Source organism: Cyprinus carpio, chromosome A9, assembly GCF_018340385.1.
Source record: "Cyprinus carpio isolate SPL01 chromosome A9, ASM1834038v1, whole genome shotgun sequence".
NCBI classification, from domain to species: domain Eukaryota; kingdom Metazoa; phylum Chordata; class Actinopteri; order Cypriniformes; family Cyprinidae; genus Cyprinus; species Cyprinus carpio.
In genome coordinates this window covers 1,960,107-1,976,266 of record NC_056580.1, presented here as the reverse complement: position 1 = coordinate 1,976,266, position 16,160 = coordinate 1,960,107, and the positions used below count along the sequence as shown (strand labels likewise).

Genomic DNA, 16,160 nt, shown 5'->3' with positions numbered 1-16,160 from the left:
CACATCATTTAACACTCAGGCCCTTTAATCTAGATATCATTAGCTTTACATCTACTGTGCAGACTGAAGTGAGCATAGCGGACACAAAATATTAGCATAGTTTGTTGGTTTAGCATAGTTTGCTGTGTTTGGTCTACTGAAGAAATTAAACATAATTACTAATACAACAAATATAGCTTCTAATAAAATACATTTCCCTCTCTGGAGGATCATCGCTGTGACGTCGCTGTGCTTTTCTCATAACACTTTTTTTTTCTTTTCCTTTTTTTATATTAATTCATTGTGAATACCAGTGACTAAATCTCAACTACAGCATTCATTGCACTATGGTTAGTTTAAGTTAGCCAAAGGCACTGATGTTGGGTGAGAGGGTCTGGCAAAGAAGTTTAGTGGGGTTCACGTCTGGGCTTTGTGCAGGACAGTCAAGGTCTTCCCCACCAGACTTAGTAAACCATATCCGAACCTGTTTTGGGCACCACCATTTCTCTAGATGAACATTATGGTGTAGCATTGAAATTGTGTTCACTGGAGTAACCAAAATAACAAAACCCATTGATTAGAATGAGATGTTCACATACTTCTGGCCATATAATGTTGCAGAGTGTTACAAATGTGAAATGTGATTTTCTTCCATGTCTTTGGTTAATAAAGGAATTAAAATCTCTAATGCACTGTTTTGAACATTATAGATAAATAGTGGCTCTCAAAATACAATTGAAAATTCTTGGAGTGTACAGGAATAATCTCTGTCACCCAATTATTCTTGTGATATAAATCATATCTCAAATATCCCTATTTAATCTTTACCACTATTCAAACATTTCTTACTGTAAAACTATGTGATACGTGTTTGTCACAAACAATCACAATTGACACAAAGAGTCATAAATTCTAGAAACACAGCGTCACTTGGTACAATGGTACACGCTTCAATTAATCTTCATCACATAACAGCTAAAAAATTAGGGATTTGTGCAATCACACGGATGGTGGCTATTAGATGCTGGTACTGTATATTCTTAAGCTCTTATTTTTATTGAGAATTCAGACCAGTTCTGGATTTTAAAGGAAATGTTCACTAAATGTTTGTTAACCAAATCAGAATCAAGCGTTCAACTGCAGTAATTCATTACAGTATTTATTGTTCTTTGTTAATGTTAGCTCAGGTCCATTAAATAATATTAGATAAAACACTTTTGTTTTTTATAACTTGTTAGCAATTTCTTTAAACTAACATTAACTAAGATTAATAATTGCTTTTAATATTTTTCAATGTCATTTCATGTTAATGAATGTAGTTAACCAATGTTAAGAAATTGAACCTTATTGTTGGTGTCACCAAAGACAGAACACAATAGACATGAGAACATGGAGAAGGGAAGAGGAGAGGACATATAATGTTATAGGAGGTAATCTGATCCTTCATTATGAAATCATAGCTTGAAGAGCTCACCACCTCTGCATTCTGCACATCCAGTTTGGAACATTCTAGAACATCTGAGAGGTTTGTTATTCTAGCGCACCTCAACGGTTTAATACTCCGGAATGTCCAGCTGATATAATACTTCAAAATGTCTTCTCCATTTCCAATACTCGTACCGAATGTACTAACATCTACTGAATTTCCAAACTGTGTGCTCTATAAATCCTGTCCCAGTCTTTCTATCTCGTCGATCAGGAAGTCAATGTCAGACCTGGTTACAGCCGGATTAGAGATAACCATTCTGAAGAAGTTGACCTTATCACCTTGAGGCTGATAGCCCACCATTGTTGTCCCACACTCCATCATCATTGCCTTGATCTTGGGGGCAACCTAGATAGAAGTCACAGGACAGAAGCTTGAGGTAACCTGGCCAAATAAAGTGAGTGGTGAAATATGTGACATATACACATTTGTAGAGCAACTTATGTAGACTGGGAAGGAGTGAGTCTGAGTATTGTCTCACCCTATGAAGCCTTTGTCTTTTCTCCTCTCCATCTGGCAGAAGCCTCAGGCTTGGAGGAATGTACCAGAAACACACATTAGTGTGTTGGGGCTAAGAAACAGACAGAAGGGAAGTATTAAAAACTTATGAAAGAAACCTTGACTCTGAATAGTACTAGAGTATGTAATTAACCCTGGTAAAGTCTGTTGTGATTGTTTTCACTCACCTTCCCTTCAAACACCATCTCATATCCTTCTCGGTTCTTTATCTTGTGGTAGAGATACTCAGACAGCTCCAGACATCTGTCAATGTGCTTCTCAAAGCCTATAGTGCCCTGTTAAAGACGACAGATCCATAACATCACAGCTGATATTCTACACAGACATCTATGTGTTGGACTGACATTAATTATAAACATGACAATACATTAAATATACATCTGCCATCTATCCATCCAACCATACATTCATCTTGTTATCCATCCATTTGTCTATCCATCCACCCACCCACCCACCCATTCTTCCATCCATTCATCCATCCATCTATCCATCCAACCAACCAACCATCTTCCATCCATCCATCCATCCATCCACCCATTTATCCATCATCCATCCATCCATCCACCCATTCATCCATCCATTCATCCATCCATCCTCCATCAATCCATCCATCCATCCATCCACCCATTCATCCATCCATGCATTCATCTATCATCCATCCATGTATCCACCCATCCTCCATCCATCCACCCATCCTCCATCATCCATCCATGTATCCACCCATCCTCCATCCATCCATCCACCCATTTATCCATCACCTACCCATGCATCCACCCACCCATCATCCATCCACCCATTTATCTATCATCCATCCATCCATCCATCCATCCATCCATTTATCCATCATCCATCCATGCACCCATTTATCCATCATCCATTCATGTATCCACCCATCATTCCTTCCATCCACCCATTTATCCATCATCCATCCCAACGGTTAATCCATTAATCCACCCATCACTCCATCATTAATTCCAACTATTCATCCATCTTCCACCCCTTCATCCAATTTACACTGTTCATCATCCATTTAACTGTTCATCCATCCAATCTTAAATCCATCCATCCATTCATCAATTAATCTATCATCCATCCAACTATTCATCCATCCATTCATCTATTAATTCATCATCCATCAAACAATTCATCCATCCATTTATCCAATAACCCATCATTCATCCAACCATTCATTTATACATCCATTCATCCAACTGTCCATCATTCACCCATTATCCATAATCCATATATTCATCATCATCCTTCCATCCATCCATCCATCCATCCATCCAATTTGTTTTTTCACCAGTCCACCATCCATCTATCCAACCGTTCATCCATCCATCCATTCATTCACCCATCCAACCATTATCCATCCATCCACCCACCTGTCCATCCATCCATCTCTCTGTCCACCCATTTATCCATCATCCATCCCATTGGTTCATTCACTCATCTATTCATCCATTCACTCATATATCCATCATTAATTCCAACCGTTCATCCATCTATACCACTCCTTCATCCAATATACATACATCTTTTCATCATCCAACTATTTATCCATCATCCATCCAACTGTTCATCCACCCACCGTTCATCCAATCGTTCATCCATCCATCTATCCATTCATTAATTCATCATCCATCCAACCTTTCATCCATCCATCCATCCATCCAACTGTTCAACCATCCATACAATTAGATTTTTGCATTCTGCGTTTGATTGATTCATGAGTAACACATTATCAAACGCCGAGGTTCTGATCTCATGGATGTGCACACATACTTTTGACTTCCACATAAGCCAGAATTTGAAGATGTCTACATGGCGGCCACACTGTATGGCTTTGTCCCCTGTGTCATAGGTGACATCATACTGCTTATCCGGCTGAAAGAGATAACCAGCACACATGGAGTTGCAGCCCTGCAGAAGACCCTGAAAACACACACACACACACACACACACACACACACACACACACACACACACACACACACACACACACACACAAACACACAGTGAGACAGCAGGAACACTAACTGGAGATGAAAATAATAATGTCAAATTCAGATAGCAACTATGTACAGGTATCTCTCTTTTGAATCTCTGTCTCTCTGCCTCTTGTCCTCACTCAGCTTTCTTTGTATTATTTCACAGTTCCATTACTATTCAGACTCATTTACTCTGATGCCCCCATTTCTCCCTTACTCTCTTACCTTCTCTCGGACCAGAATGGCAGAGCACTGCAGTGGAACACCCATCATCTTGTGTGGGTTCCATGTGACAGAGTTTGCTCTACAGAAACAACACTGATCAGAACACGCTGTTCGCACATATATAGTTGGTCAAGAACACAGAGTATGTACTTCTTTTTCACAGTGTTTAAATATGTCTCTCCTCTTTTAAGACCACCCATTTGCCCCTGGAGCGTAATGTATCCTACCTCTCAATGCCATTCAGTTTGTGTCTATGTTTTCTAGACATCAGCAAACCTCCACCCCACGCTCCCTTCAAAAACAAATTCAACAGATCAGTTCCAAAATAAATTATTCACAGCATTTCACCATAATATGTCTGCTTCAGTGAATAATGAAATAATCACAAACGTACATCCACATGAAGCCACATGCTGTATTTCTCACAGATGTCAGCGATCTCATTGATTGGATCAAAGGCTCCGTACACTGTAGATCCAGCTGTAGCGTTCACAAACATTGGCACAAACCCCTGGACAGCAGAGACACAACAAAACCATTTCACCAGATAACATGCACAATAGAAATCAGAGGTGCTCAAAACTAAATCTTTCAAACTAAACTCACGAAATGCTTCTGAAACAAATATGGACTTAAAGGAACTCCATTTATTTAAATGACCCCCATGTCATGCTCAGTGTCTTAATGGGCCAGGACTGAGATACTATGTTCTGATGTCTTTTAGATACGTCATTCATGTTTAATCAACTGCACTATGTTCATAAGTGTTATCAAAGGAATATCAATACAGGTGTAGCTTTAGAAGTCCGGTGTGCTACAATCAAAGTCTGCAGTGCAAGGAATTAAGAGTAAAAGCAGGTATGTGCAGTTTGTATTTTGCTCATGCAGTTTGTAATTGTTCTTTACAAAACCGTGTTTAGACAAATAGACAAAAACACATACGAACATATGATTATGCATTATTTACTTCATTGTTGCTTATTGTGAGAAAATGACTGTGTTTAAAGGTGTTTACATGGTTGTGACAGAAATTTAAAGACTGGAATATAACTTTATACAAGGATGGTCAGCAATCAAATCTCAATGGTCTCATATAATGTTGAAGTCTTTTGGTTAGAGTTAAAGAGTTTATTCTTGTGCACTAGAGACTCACCTTCTGTTTGGCATCAATGACTTTGTTCTCCAGATCAGCCGGAATCACTCTACCTCTAACAAAGACATGCAAATGACTCTTGTTGATGAGACAGTCCACAAACACACAGCACAGACACACAGAGTTTCCACTTACCTCTCATCTGTCCTCAGCAAGATCAGATTCTCTGTGCCGAAACCCAGCACTGCACTGGCCTTCTTTATAGAGTAGTGACTCTGAGAACAAAATGGTAACAGACTTGTAAGTGTTTGGTGGTTTGTGCATTTTTATTTACATTCAAGTCTTCAAAACGGAAAGACCAGACCCAGAAAGATGCACCATCTAGCATAGCTCTCACCTTTCACCTGCATTTGGATACATTCAGATATGGTGCATCAAGTCACATCACACCAGGTGACATAAAAATAAAATCATAGTAACAATAAAGAAGACATATATATACTGAAAGCAAGAGAAGAAAGAGTGAGTAAATGACCTACATGTTCTGAGGTGAACAGCACCAGTCTGGGAGCCGCTGTCATGCCTTTGATTTTAACCTCAGGGTAGTGTTTGTACCGTGCCACCATCACGCTGTACATGTTTGAGATCGCTCCTCCTGCAAGGACAAACATTTCACTTCATTAAATAGGTCTGTAATTAACCCTATAAAGCATACTACATCATACATGATGCACAAATTTCTAAGGCCTTTATCAACATGATCAAAGCTGTTGCATACAATCTACTACATGTCTTCTTGTTTATATAAATGACCATATAAATATCATCGACTGCACCAAATTGCATATTTTTGCCCAATTTGGGCCTCTGAAAAAAATATAGGTGTTTTTTCTTCCACGCGAGCTTCAATTCTCCTATATCATACTATAGGAGCCAAAAAAGCCTGATGTATCATATTTGAACACATATGCATTTTTTTTTCAATATATGGTTTCATTAAAAAAAAAAAAAAACACTATTATTTCATATGTCAGGCTTTCAGTGTTAATATTGTGTGGTAATTATGAATTAATTAATTAATTAATTGAATGATGCATTTATATATATTCTGTGGCTGGATTCTATTGGGTCAAATTCATCTTTGTGCATTCATGTATTTATAATTGTCTGCAAAAATATGTATTATCATGGCAGCAAGGTGAAGACAGCCACGGGACGTCATTTTTTGTTTGTTTGTGAATCGGTGCAACGATGAAAACCCAGCCACTGGTGTTGCTATATTAAACATCACCCCTTAATCTAGAATTCTTCATTATTCTGTTGTTCACATGTTCACACCTGGTGAGAAAATGCCATCGCCCTCTCCATTTGGCCAGCCAATGATCTCTCGCATTTTCTTCAGGGTGAGCTGTTCCATCAGTACAAACACGGGTGCAATCTCATATGTGAACCTGTAAACACACACACACACACACACACACACACACACACACACACACACACACACACACACACACACACACACACACACACACACACACACACACACACACACACACACCTCGTTACTACTTGTCCCACATTAATGAGTGTCTTGACAGCAGGTAATTCACTAACTATCTGTATTCATGTCAGTCTGGTCCATCCATCACAGAATCATTGTGATGGGACAAACCCCACTGGAGGCTTCTTCAACCTATTAGTGCCAGTCAATAATCATCCACGGTGATTAGTAATGATGAGCAGCTCATTAGTACATGCAAATGTCAAGTGCTCATGCAGTTCTGTCTAATCTATATACACAGCACTGACAGAGAATTTAGAGACAGCATGAACACGTGCAAACATGAGAAGGTGAAATCATATACTGGGGCTAGTTGTCACACGAGTCAAAAGTCCAACTACAATTATATTTTCCCAAGTGGTTTTATATTTTTTAATATTTACTGAAACAAAAAGTGTGACTATCCCTGTATATACTTCCTTGCATGCAAACTTCTGTATATGCTCACTCTAAAGTAATTCATGAGGAGAACAAGAGTTAATGATCAGATCTGATTTCCTAAAAGAGTTAATTTGCTGCTTTTATGACACCATCAGTTCTGTTGGCCATTATAGGGGTTAAACAGCAGTGCCACACAATACAGCCCCATGAAATACAAAGGTTTGGTCATTTGGGAATGAGGGAAGTAAATCTGAGGACGTGGAGTAAATCTTTTATTGATCACAGGAGAATTTGGGCATGGACTATGAAAGACAACATAAAATCTCCGTGACTCAGAGGTCAATCAGGACCAGGGGACTCACTGCTGTTGTTCTTATATAAATGAAGAAGATCCCAACAGACCCATAAAAATACCTAGAGAGCAGAATTAAGCTTTCTTTTAGTTTTATAATCTGACATCAGAGTCATTAGACCAGACCACACAGCCATTTAGTTTTTTAAAGGACTGGCATGGTTAGTTTTAATTTTCCTTACAGAATTTAAGTTTAACAATACATTTAATGCTTACTGAATCATCCGTGATACACACATTTCTGGGGCCTCTACATTATCACGATCAAAACTTTGCTGGAAAACATTGGCTTTTATTGTCTGATTGATAGTTTATATATTTTAGCAAGTAAAAGTCCTTTTAGTATTATTGTAAAAATTTAAATAAAGTAAACATAAGAATAACTTTTATATTAGTAATATTTCAAGATAAAAAAACTATTGGACTGAAGCAACTTGTGTTAACTTCATGTTTATATATATATATATATTAGGGCTGTCAAATGATTAATCACGATTAATCACATCCAAAATAAAAGTTTTGTTTACATAATATATGTGTGTATACTGTGTATATTTATTATGTATATATAAATACACACACATGCATGTATATATTTAAGAAGAATATGTTATGTTTATATATTAAATATATTTATATATAATATAAAATATAAGAATATAAATATATAAATGTATATACATGTAAATATTTTCTAAATATATAATTTATGTGTGTGTATTTATATATACATAATAAATATACCCTGTACACATACATATATTATGTAAACAAAACATTTTTTTTAAATTATAAAATTTATTGATTTATATTACAAGCTATCAGAATTTCCTACAGTACATTAGCAACTGCATAGCAACACACATAAATGCTCAGAACAGCATAGCAATGCAATGGCAACCATGCACAATGCCCTAGCGCTGCGGTTAAGAATTGTGCACAAATAAGTACATTTTCTTTTAAAAATCGTGGTATATTTTGCTCTCACAATACTACTGTTATTTTTGCTATTTTTTTAAATTCTCAATGTCAAATATTACTCACAGAGACCAGTCTACCTTTAGGATTAACAGAGTGCAATGAATGGAAGGAGAGCTGGGGGTGGAGGTGTGGATCGAGTCACAGCTGGCACTGTGTCTCAGTGTGTAGCTGTAAATTAGTCTTGACCAGTGAGGTGTTACTCCTCATTCTGGCCATGTCCGTCCACAGACTGGAGCTTTTCTGATGAGAGCTAATATGTGCCATTCTCAGCCGATAAACACACATAAATACCAGTCATGCTACATTTTATCCCAGGCTGAACTCACATGTTAGTGTTGGCGGTAGAGGTCAGCCACTCTCCAGCTAAACCAATGATGTCTAGACCTGAAGACAGCTGGTTAAAAAACCTTGGGTGACCTGCAGAGAAAGGAGGAAAGAAAATCAGACACACACACCACTGTACATGCATGTGTTACTGTAATGCTCTTGAGACCAGTATGAGTCACCTGTGCGGACGCCGTATTTGAGCGTGTCCCTGCAGTCCACCAGGATCTGCTCCAGACTCTCCGGCTGATCACACAGCTCTAAGCTGAAGCCCTCCATTCCCTCCAGCAGCTGGTGCGGATGATGGAAGTCCAGCACTTTTGTGGATCTGTCGAAGGTCTTGCGCACATAGTTAGTGAGTATGTCCACCACCTCCAACAGGAACTGCATCGTATACTCCTCACCATTTTTAGCAGGAAGCAGATCTGTGACCATTTTATCAGTCAATCAAATTACTGTTTGTTATGACAGTTTCCTTCATTCATATAAAAAGATGTAATTTACACATGCTTGGAATAATTAGGATTTTTCTTTTATGTTTTTGAAAGAAGTCTCTTCTGCTCACCAAGGCTGTATTTATTTGGTTAAAATACAGTAAAAACTTTAATTACATGAAATATTGTCATAATTTAAAATTACAATTTTCTATTTGAATATATTTTGAAATGCATTCCCACAATGGCAAAGAGAATACATTACCGTTGGTGGTAAATTTTATTATTATTATGATTTTTTTTATTTTTTTAAGAAAGATTAACATTAGCAAGGATGCATTAAATTGACCATGCATTAAAGGTACAGTAAATAGATAATGTTACAAAAGATTTATTTGTCGGAATGCTGTTAATTTGAACTTTCTATGCATAAAATAATTTTAAAACATTTAAGACACAATCTGCTTTGCTGTTCAAAACCTTGGAATTACATTTTTAACCTTTTTTTTTAATTAATTCTAAAACAATTAAATGCATATTAGAAGAAATACGTATATTAAATAAAATAATCCCATTGCAAATTAGTATATTAAAAATTATACAAGTATATATCAATTAATATGAACAATTTTGAATTAACCAGAAAAGTTATTTTGAAAGGCAAAAAAAAAAAAAAAAACATGTATAAGTGTCACTCACCTCTCGCATACAGATTGGAGAAGTCTGTCTCTGTGCGTCTGAAGCGAGGGTCTCGCTCGTTGTCCCGTGTTAAAATGCTCCTGGGCTGCTGGTCGTTAAAAAACCTGACAATTCGGCTCTTGTCGTCAACATTATTGTTCTTCTGCAAAAACCCTATATTATTACACAGAGACGGAAAATGAAATGAGCGGCTTCCGTTTCCAAACATCGCAGCAAATAACTGAACACAGACGAAATGTGTTGAAACTTCTCTCCGGAGCAGTGCTCGACTCGCGTGTATTTATGAGACAGGTTATCTGGGGGAGGTCACCACTCATGACATCAGACGGACTGTGAATGCCCAATGAACCCTGACCACCACAGAGACCCGGACACGAGCGAGCGCCGGGGACGCGCTGCTGATGCTGATCCGACGCCGCGGTTTATAGATGCTAGTTTCATGTCACATAAATAATAATAACAAATAAACACATGAAAATTGTTTTACTTTATTTGCCACATGCTTTCGTTTAAAAACAACAATATAGATCGCATAACAAAAGATCTACCTGAGTGCAGAATTTATGATCTCATCACACTGCATTTACTAAAGAGGAATTATAGCATAACGTCAAGACACATAAAAACTCTGCATCGAGACAGCAGACGCATATGAACGCCACTGCAGATTATTTCATTTCGTCTTCCTCGCTGTCCTCATCCTCTTCTTCCTCAGCTGATATGGGATCATTCGAGCGGTGCTTCTCAGACCACGGCATGCCAAATGAACCTATTACAAATGACGTAATATTTTGTTTTTTCAAACTGGATTTTTTTCTCTCTCTCTCTCTTTTACTCCGCAAAACAAATGGTCATTTTAAAGGTAGACATCTTGGCTATTTATTTTCGGAAAATTATATTTATATTCTTATTCGTCTGTATCTAATGAAACACAACCATAAACCGATTTAGCGCGACTAATTCACGAAAGAGCATTTATTTTGAAAGCACCACCTCTTATCAGTCAGCACTATGTAGACAGGACTTGCGTTATCGCTGCAAAACAGAGGCTTGACGGATTGTGGTTTAATAGATCTTCACTGAGCATCAATTCTCTTGGGACACATACAGATTCATCTGCTCACCTCTTCGCTAGATTGCAACTATAAGCCTTTAAAACTATTCTTTATCTTTAATAACCGTACCTTTTCGAAGGGATTTTCTTTATAAAATAGCAAACTCTGTCATTTTCAGAATGTGCTTTTTCTCTCTCTCTCTTTCTTCAGTAGTCTGTTTACTGCAGTGCATCTCCAGTCTTTCGGGTTCAGAGTCAAATACTCACCCCTTTAAATTTGTCTTTAAAAAGAAGCGCATTTTCAGTCTTCTTCATTCAGGGGTCCATAATGGAGGTAAATTGCTTTGGTGCTGTTGACTGTCAGTTAGGGGATCAGCAGAAACAACCAAAAGGGGGCGCTAAGAGACACGTCTGTTCATCAAAAGCAATTAATAGACATATTAGGGCCTCTGCCAGCTGGTATTTCAAAACAGCTCGCACTGCATTTCAGGCCTACGAACCGAGAAACACTTCCGTCTTATTCTCTGAATTGTTTATCAGGTTTATTTTTTTAACTTACCGCATATCTTCATTCCAAGTTTCCTCGTGCATCCATGCGCGACTCCACTCCAGTCAGAGTCTACGGGGAGACAACGGCGAAACCTCTAAGTAATCTGGCAAATAAAGCGATAATTATGCTTCCCGCCTATCCACAAAATACAATCGAAGCCCTCTCTCCAGATGTAGCCTACCCAAGCGGTAAATGTGCCATCCTTTCTGCCTCTAATATGAAATCAATATGTGGCAGCTGAACAGAATTCAGCATTAACAGGCCAGATCAGGACGAGAGGTTGGTCTGGAGCTCCCGCCCCTGCCGCGCTCTTACGCGTTCAGCACCATTTACCAGCAGCTCATTATCATCTGTGTCGCGCGAACCCGTCCCATTCTTCTCTCTCCATCTCGGGTGCATTCAGTCGTATTCTGTTTCAGCTGCAATTTTGATGTGACGTAAATAATTGCCATGCTTGGTGTGGCACGAAAACAAAATAATTTTTTAAATCTGAGATGCAATTTTATATTTGTATATTTAATCGTCACAAATGGCTAAAACTGTAGGCTATATGAGGGATATACTGACATCATGTTTCGAAAATCACACTTCAAGAGTCGAATAATGGAAATTAATAAACAGTGATAATTTTACGCTTCGGAAAATTCTAAAAAGCAATATAAAAAAGAATTATGAGAAATAAAGTATTAAAATCTACAACTGCTCATCTAAAAAATGAAAACAGAGCTCATGGTGAATTTATCCCGCGGCTACAAACATATCCTGAAGTCACAATAAGCCGTGACTAATTTAAACAAAAAGCATGTTTCTGTTCCGGTCATAATGAAATTAATAAACGGAGCTGCGTGCTTCCATTACAGCCGATTTAGAGTGCCTTCAATTGTAGCTACACTTCATCTAATTGCACACGTATACAAACAGAATCGTTCCCGTTTTTTTACTTTTAGACCGAGACGACAAATATATAGCCTACTTAATACAATACTGAAGCTAGAAAATTATCCTGGATAATAATAATGATGATCATGGGCTAATTATAAATGATAAAAATATAATTCATTTAAATTATAGGCTATACATTTTAAAGAACATTGCACATTACATGTTAGTATCTATATGTAGCAAGGCAAAAAAATGTGTTTAGAATGGACAATGACGGATCAGAGTTGGCTGCTCGTCTGTCTTCACTAACTGTCTGTGTGCAGGTGTGTTTAAAGGCCATCACCTGTGCTGACAGCGACATTGGTCTGTCTGGCTGGCGCGGGAGGTCCGCTGCGCGCTCGACGCTGCGGTGATTTGTTGCTCCTGACGCGTTACGAATAGCGCCGTTTTCCCGACTCACCGACAAGATTAATGGCGTTGGCCACAAAGCAAATAGCCGGAGTGAAATAGCGGTTTATCGGTGATGGACCTACTTGAGGATGGTGGCCGTAAATTTGTCGAGTTGGGATCCGGAACGCCGCCAGAGGAGGAGGAGGAGGAGGAGGACGAGGCCGCCATCTGCCCAGAGTTTAAGTCCTCACTCCAAACAGCGCTGTCACTTTGAGAGAAACTGCTCCTGTTTCAGCAGACAAAACACTCAGGCTGACTGCAGGGGACACGGAGGGGAAGTTCAAAATAAATACATCAATAAAATACATTAGATTCTTTGGGTTAGAAGCTCTTATGGAAACAGAACCTTTTTTTTTCTTTTGAAGAACAGAAGGAACAGAAGCCTTAGCAAAGAGCCATTTCGGCATAAAACTATTTTTATAAACTATTAATATCATTAAAGGACCTTTAAGAGCCCCAGTCTATGCACATAGGTCGCCCAGTCTTAAAATAATTTATTGTAGGCTAACATCCTCAAATAACTCAAATAAACCCATGACAATTTATTTTTTATTGTATATTTTTTAACTGAAAATTCTACTGGATCAATATGTCGACTGATTTTAAGACACTGAAATAAAACATGTGAACTGAAACGATGCTCTAAAAGTTTATTTTTACAGAAATGGATTTGGTGATCATCATCATGCCGATATGCATCACATTTTGTCACGGTTAATATATAGCCTACACATGTTACCATTGATTTAGGAATGGTGCATGCTGATTTCTCAATTTAAATGACATATGGATGATCGAAACTGATGGCTGTTGAAAGATTAATAGAAACCTGATACTATATCAGTATGCATTATAGATTGCCATTGCTAGATCTAAATAGGCAATTAAAAAAAAAAAAAAATCCAGATAACATAAAATCCACTGTTTTGGACATACAGCACAGAAGCACAGACTGCGCTTTACTGAACACCTGACTGTCGTGAAGCACCTGTTAGATCAATAATTCCAGTTTTACTTCACACTTCAACAAAACACCGAGAAGTCCAGGAAACCGCTTACCTTGTGAAAAAACGGAAGGTGCAACAGTATCCAAAATCTCCACGCAACTAAATGTCCTCGACGTCAGATGCGCCCTCACTCCTCCAAAATCAGCTCTCACATATCAGCAGGAAAAACTCATTGACCTGTCTGGAGACAGTGTTTTAGCTGCTCCTCTTACAACATCAGATCAGCTCTGAAACACATCTCGTTCCTACAGAAGCATCAGCACGAGCAGTAAGACAGCTCTGGCACGTTCCCGCAGGACTTTGTGCCTAAATGAGAAAGCAAGTCACGAACAAACACTTTCCAAGTTTGACACAACAGCCACACACGACAGAAGCGCACAACACAGCACATTACATGCTGCTCCAGATCTTAAAAGAGGCTGTGAGAGGAGTCTGGAAGCATCAAGGACAACAGTGATTATCGAACAATGCGTTTTAGCACCTGTGCTTGAACAGGTTAATCATTACAAATATCTATAAGCGAGATACTCCTCGAGATTTGAAGGGCTAGTCTATATGCTCATGGTCCAGCGATCTTCTTAACCTTGAAAAGAGAGGCTCTTGTTTGAGAAGTTTGTTTCCTGAATGGTGGGAATGCTGTTCAGACTGGTGTTGTAGAAGAATTCCACATGATGGCAGCAAGCGTTCAATTAATGTCAGAATCTCACGCGCTTCACACGCATATTCTCCCAGTTCAGGCATGCACCGCGTTTTACGTTTTTTCTTCTTCAAGGTGATAAGATTTCCTTAAGCATTATTTTCCCTAAACAGTTTAGTGTGTTTTGACACGCAGGAATGCGTCGACTGTATAGTAATAATATTAATCGCTAGATTCTGTCATACTGTACGTCAATATTTTTGCCCTTCAGCGTCGAGACGTTTCAGCACCTGGACAGCTCCCTCTGTGACTCAGATCTGCAGAAGCACTGCAACAAAAGAAACACAGCACTAAACGTGTATTAAGCTTCAGTGAATCAAACTGGAAACTCACAGCACCCGCTGTTTATTCTTTATTTTGAACAAACAGGTTCTTCAATGGACTCTCCAACTCAAATAACCCTCTCCTACGAAGAATCACTTTCTGCGGAATACAGTTCTTGAGTTGCCAGTTAAACTGCAGCTTCTTCTGGTAATGGTTTTCTGCAGCACTCGCAGTCTAAATTGAACTGTATCATGTTTATTTATTTATTTATTTACAAAGAAACCCATGTTGAGTACTAACTTTGGAACCTTTATGTTTTTAACAGTGCTGCAAATATATTTATTTTCTATCAATCATTTTTTTTTCCCATAGACAGCATTGTAGACATTGGTTGTCATTATTATTTTTATTTTTTAAATTGTCCCTGCAGATGTATGGATGCGATTAAATGTTCATTTTTAAAAACAATGCTGTTCTTGACCGTAGCGCACGTTAGTTGAACGATTCCTATCTATGGATTATGAGTACAGCTTGAAAAGATCATGTCCTGTTTGAATACACCGTGCAGTAATTTCAGATGTCAGTAAGAAGCAGCAGAACAGAAGCAAAGTATGACCACTCTTTGTAGCTTCAGATCCTCAAGTCGACGCAAGGTGGCGCTGGTATATTAGTAGCTCAGTCATCACTTGCACCTGCTTCTCAGGCAAATTATGTCATCTTGGATATAAAATCCCCGAGACACATCAAATAGATATTAAGCAATAAAATAAAACAAAATAAATAACTGTATTATGTTTGTATAGCATTAAAATATTGTTCTTTCATTTTGAATTTGACTTTTTTTTTATGTGGTCAAGTGATAATGATAACCCCCTGATGTTAATGTGTAGATTTCATAGCCTAAAAACAAATTTCAGAAATACAACCACACTATGTGAGAAAAAAAAAATGATAATGACAATTTTTATTTATTTATTTATTTATTTATTTATTTATACTTATTTTTTTATACAAATAGAGTAATAACTTTGGCTATGGCTTCTGATTGGTCAATGCAGCATTTTAGCTTTGGCCTGTTTATCATAGCACTGGACACTGCATATAGCAGAAACAAGCACAGGAACTATTTCTTATATTGAAAGGATTTCACTTAATAAATTAATAACATAATGTTTATAAATTAATACAATGATGCTTAATAAAATGTTTTAATAAAAATGTGTATGTA

At 37.9% G+C, this 16,160-nt stretch overlaps 1 protein-coding gene across 7 annotated transcripts in view; it reads right to left on the bottom strand.

Annotated features, from left to right (window-relative positions):
* The window catches only part of gad1a (glutamate decarboxylase 1a), a 15,159-nt gene extending 182 nt beyond the window's left edge, over positions 1-14,977 (bottom strand). The window contains exons 1-17 of one of the 7 annotated variants that reach the window (XM_019071808.2): positions 14,024-14,922; positions 13,048-13,220; positions 11,642-11,701; positions 10,029-10,181; positions 9,078-9,320; positions 8,898-8,988; positions 6,632-6,744; positions 5,833-5,948; positions 5,489-5,568; positions 5,354-5,408; positions 4,595-4,711; positions 4,428-4,492; positions 4,201-4,279; positions 3,770-3,919; positions 2,152-2,259; positions 1,947-2,036; positions 1-1,813 (exon numbers count right to left, since the gene is read on the bottom strand). The exon at positions 1-1,813 is cut by the window's left edge and continues 121 nt beyond it. In XM_019071808.2, the coding sequence (XP_018927353.1) occupies positions 1,640-1,813; positions 1,947-2,036; positions 2,152-2,259; positions 3,770-3,919; positions 4,201-4,279; positions 4,428-4,492; positions 4,595-4,711; positions 5,354-5,408; positions 5,489-5,568; positions 5,833-5,948; positions 6,632-6,744; positions 8,898-8,988; positions 9,078-9,320; positions 10,029-10,181; positions 11,642-11,701; positions 13,048-13,132 (1,779 nt within the window). In that variant the 5' untranslated portion in view covers positions 13,133-13,220; positions 14,024-14,922 and the 3' untranslated portion in view covers positions 1-1,639. The other 6 variants (XM_019071807.2, XM_042763126.1, XM_042763127.1 and 3 more) reach the window with 6 other exon arrangements.
* Between the last annotated feature and the right edge of the window lie 1,183 nt (positions 14,978-16,160).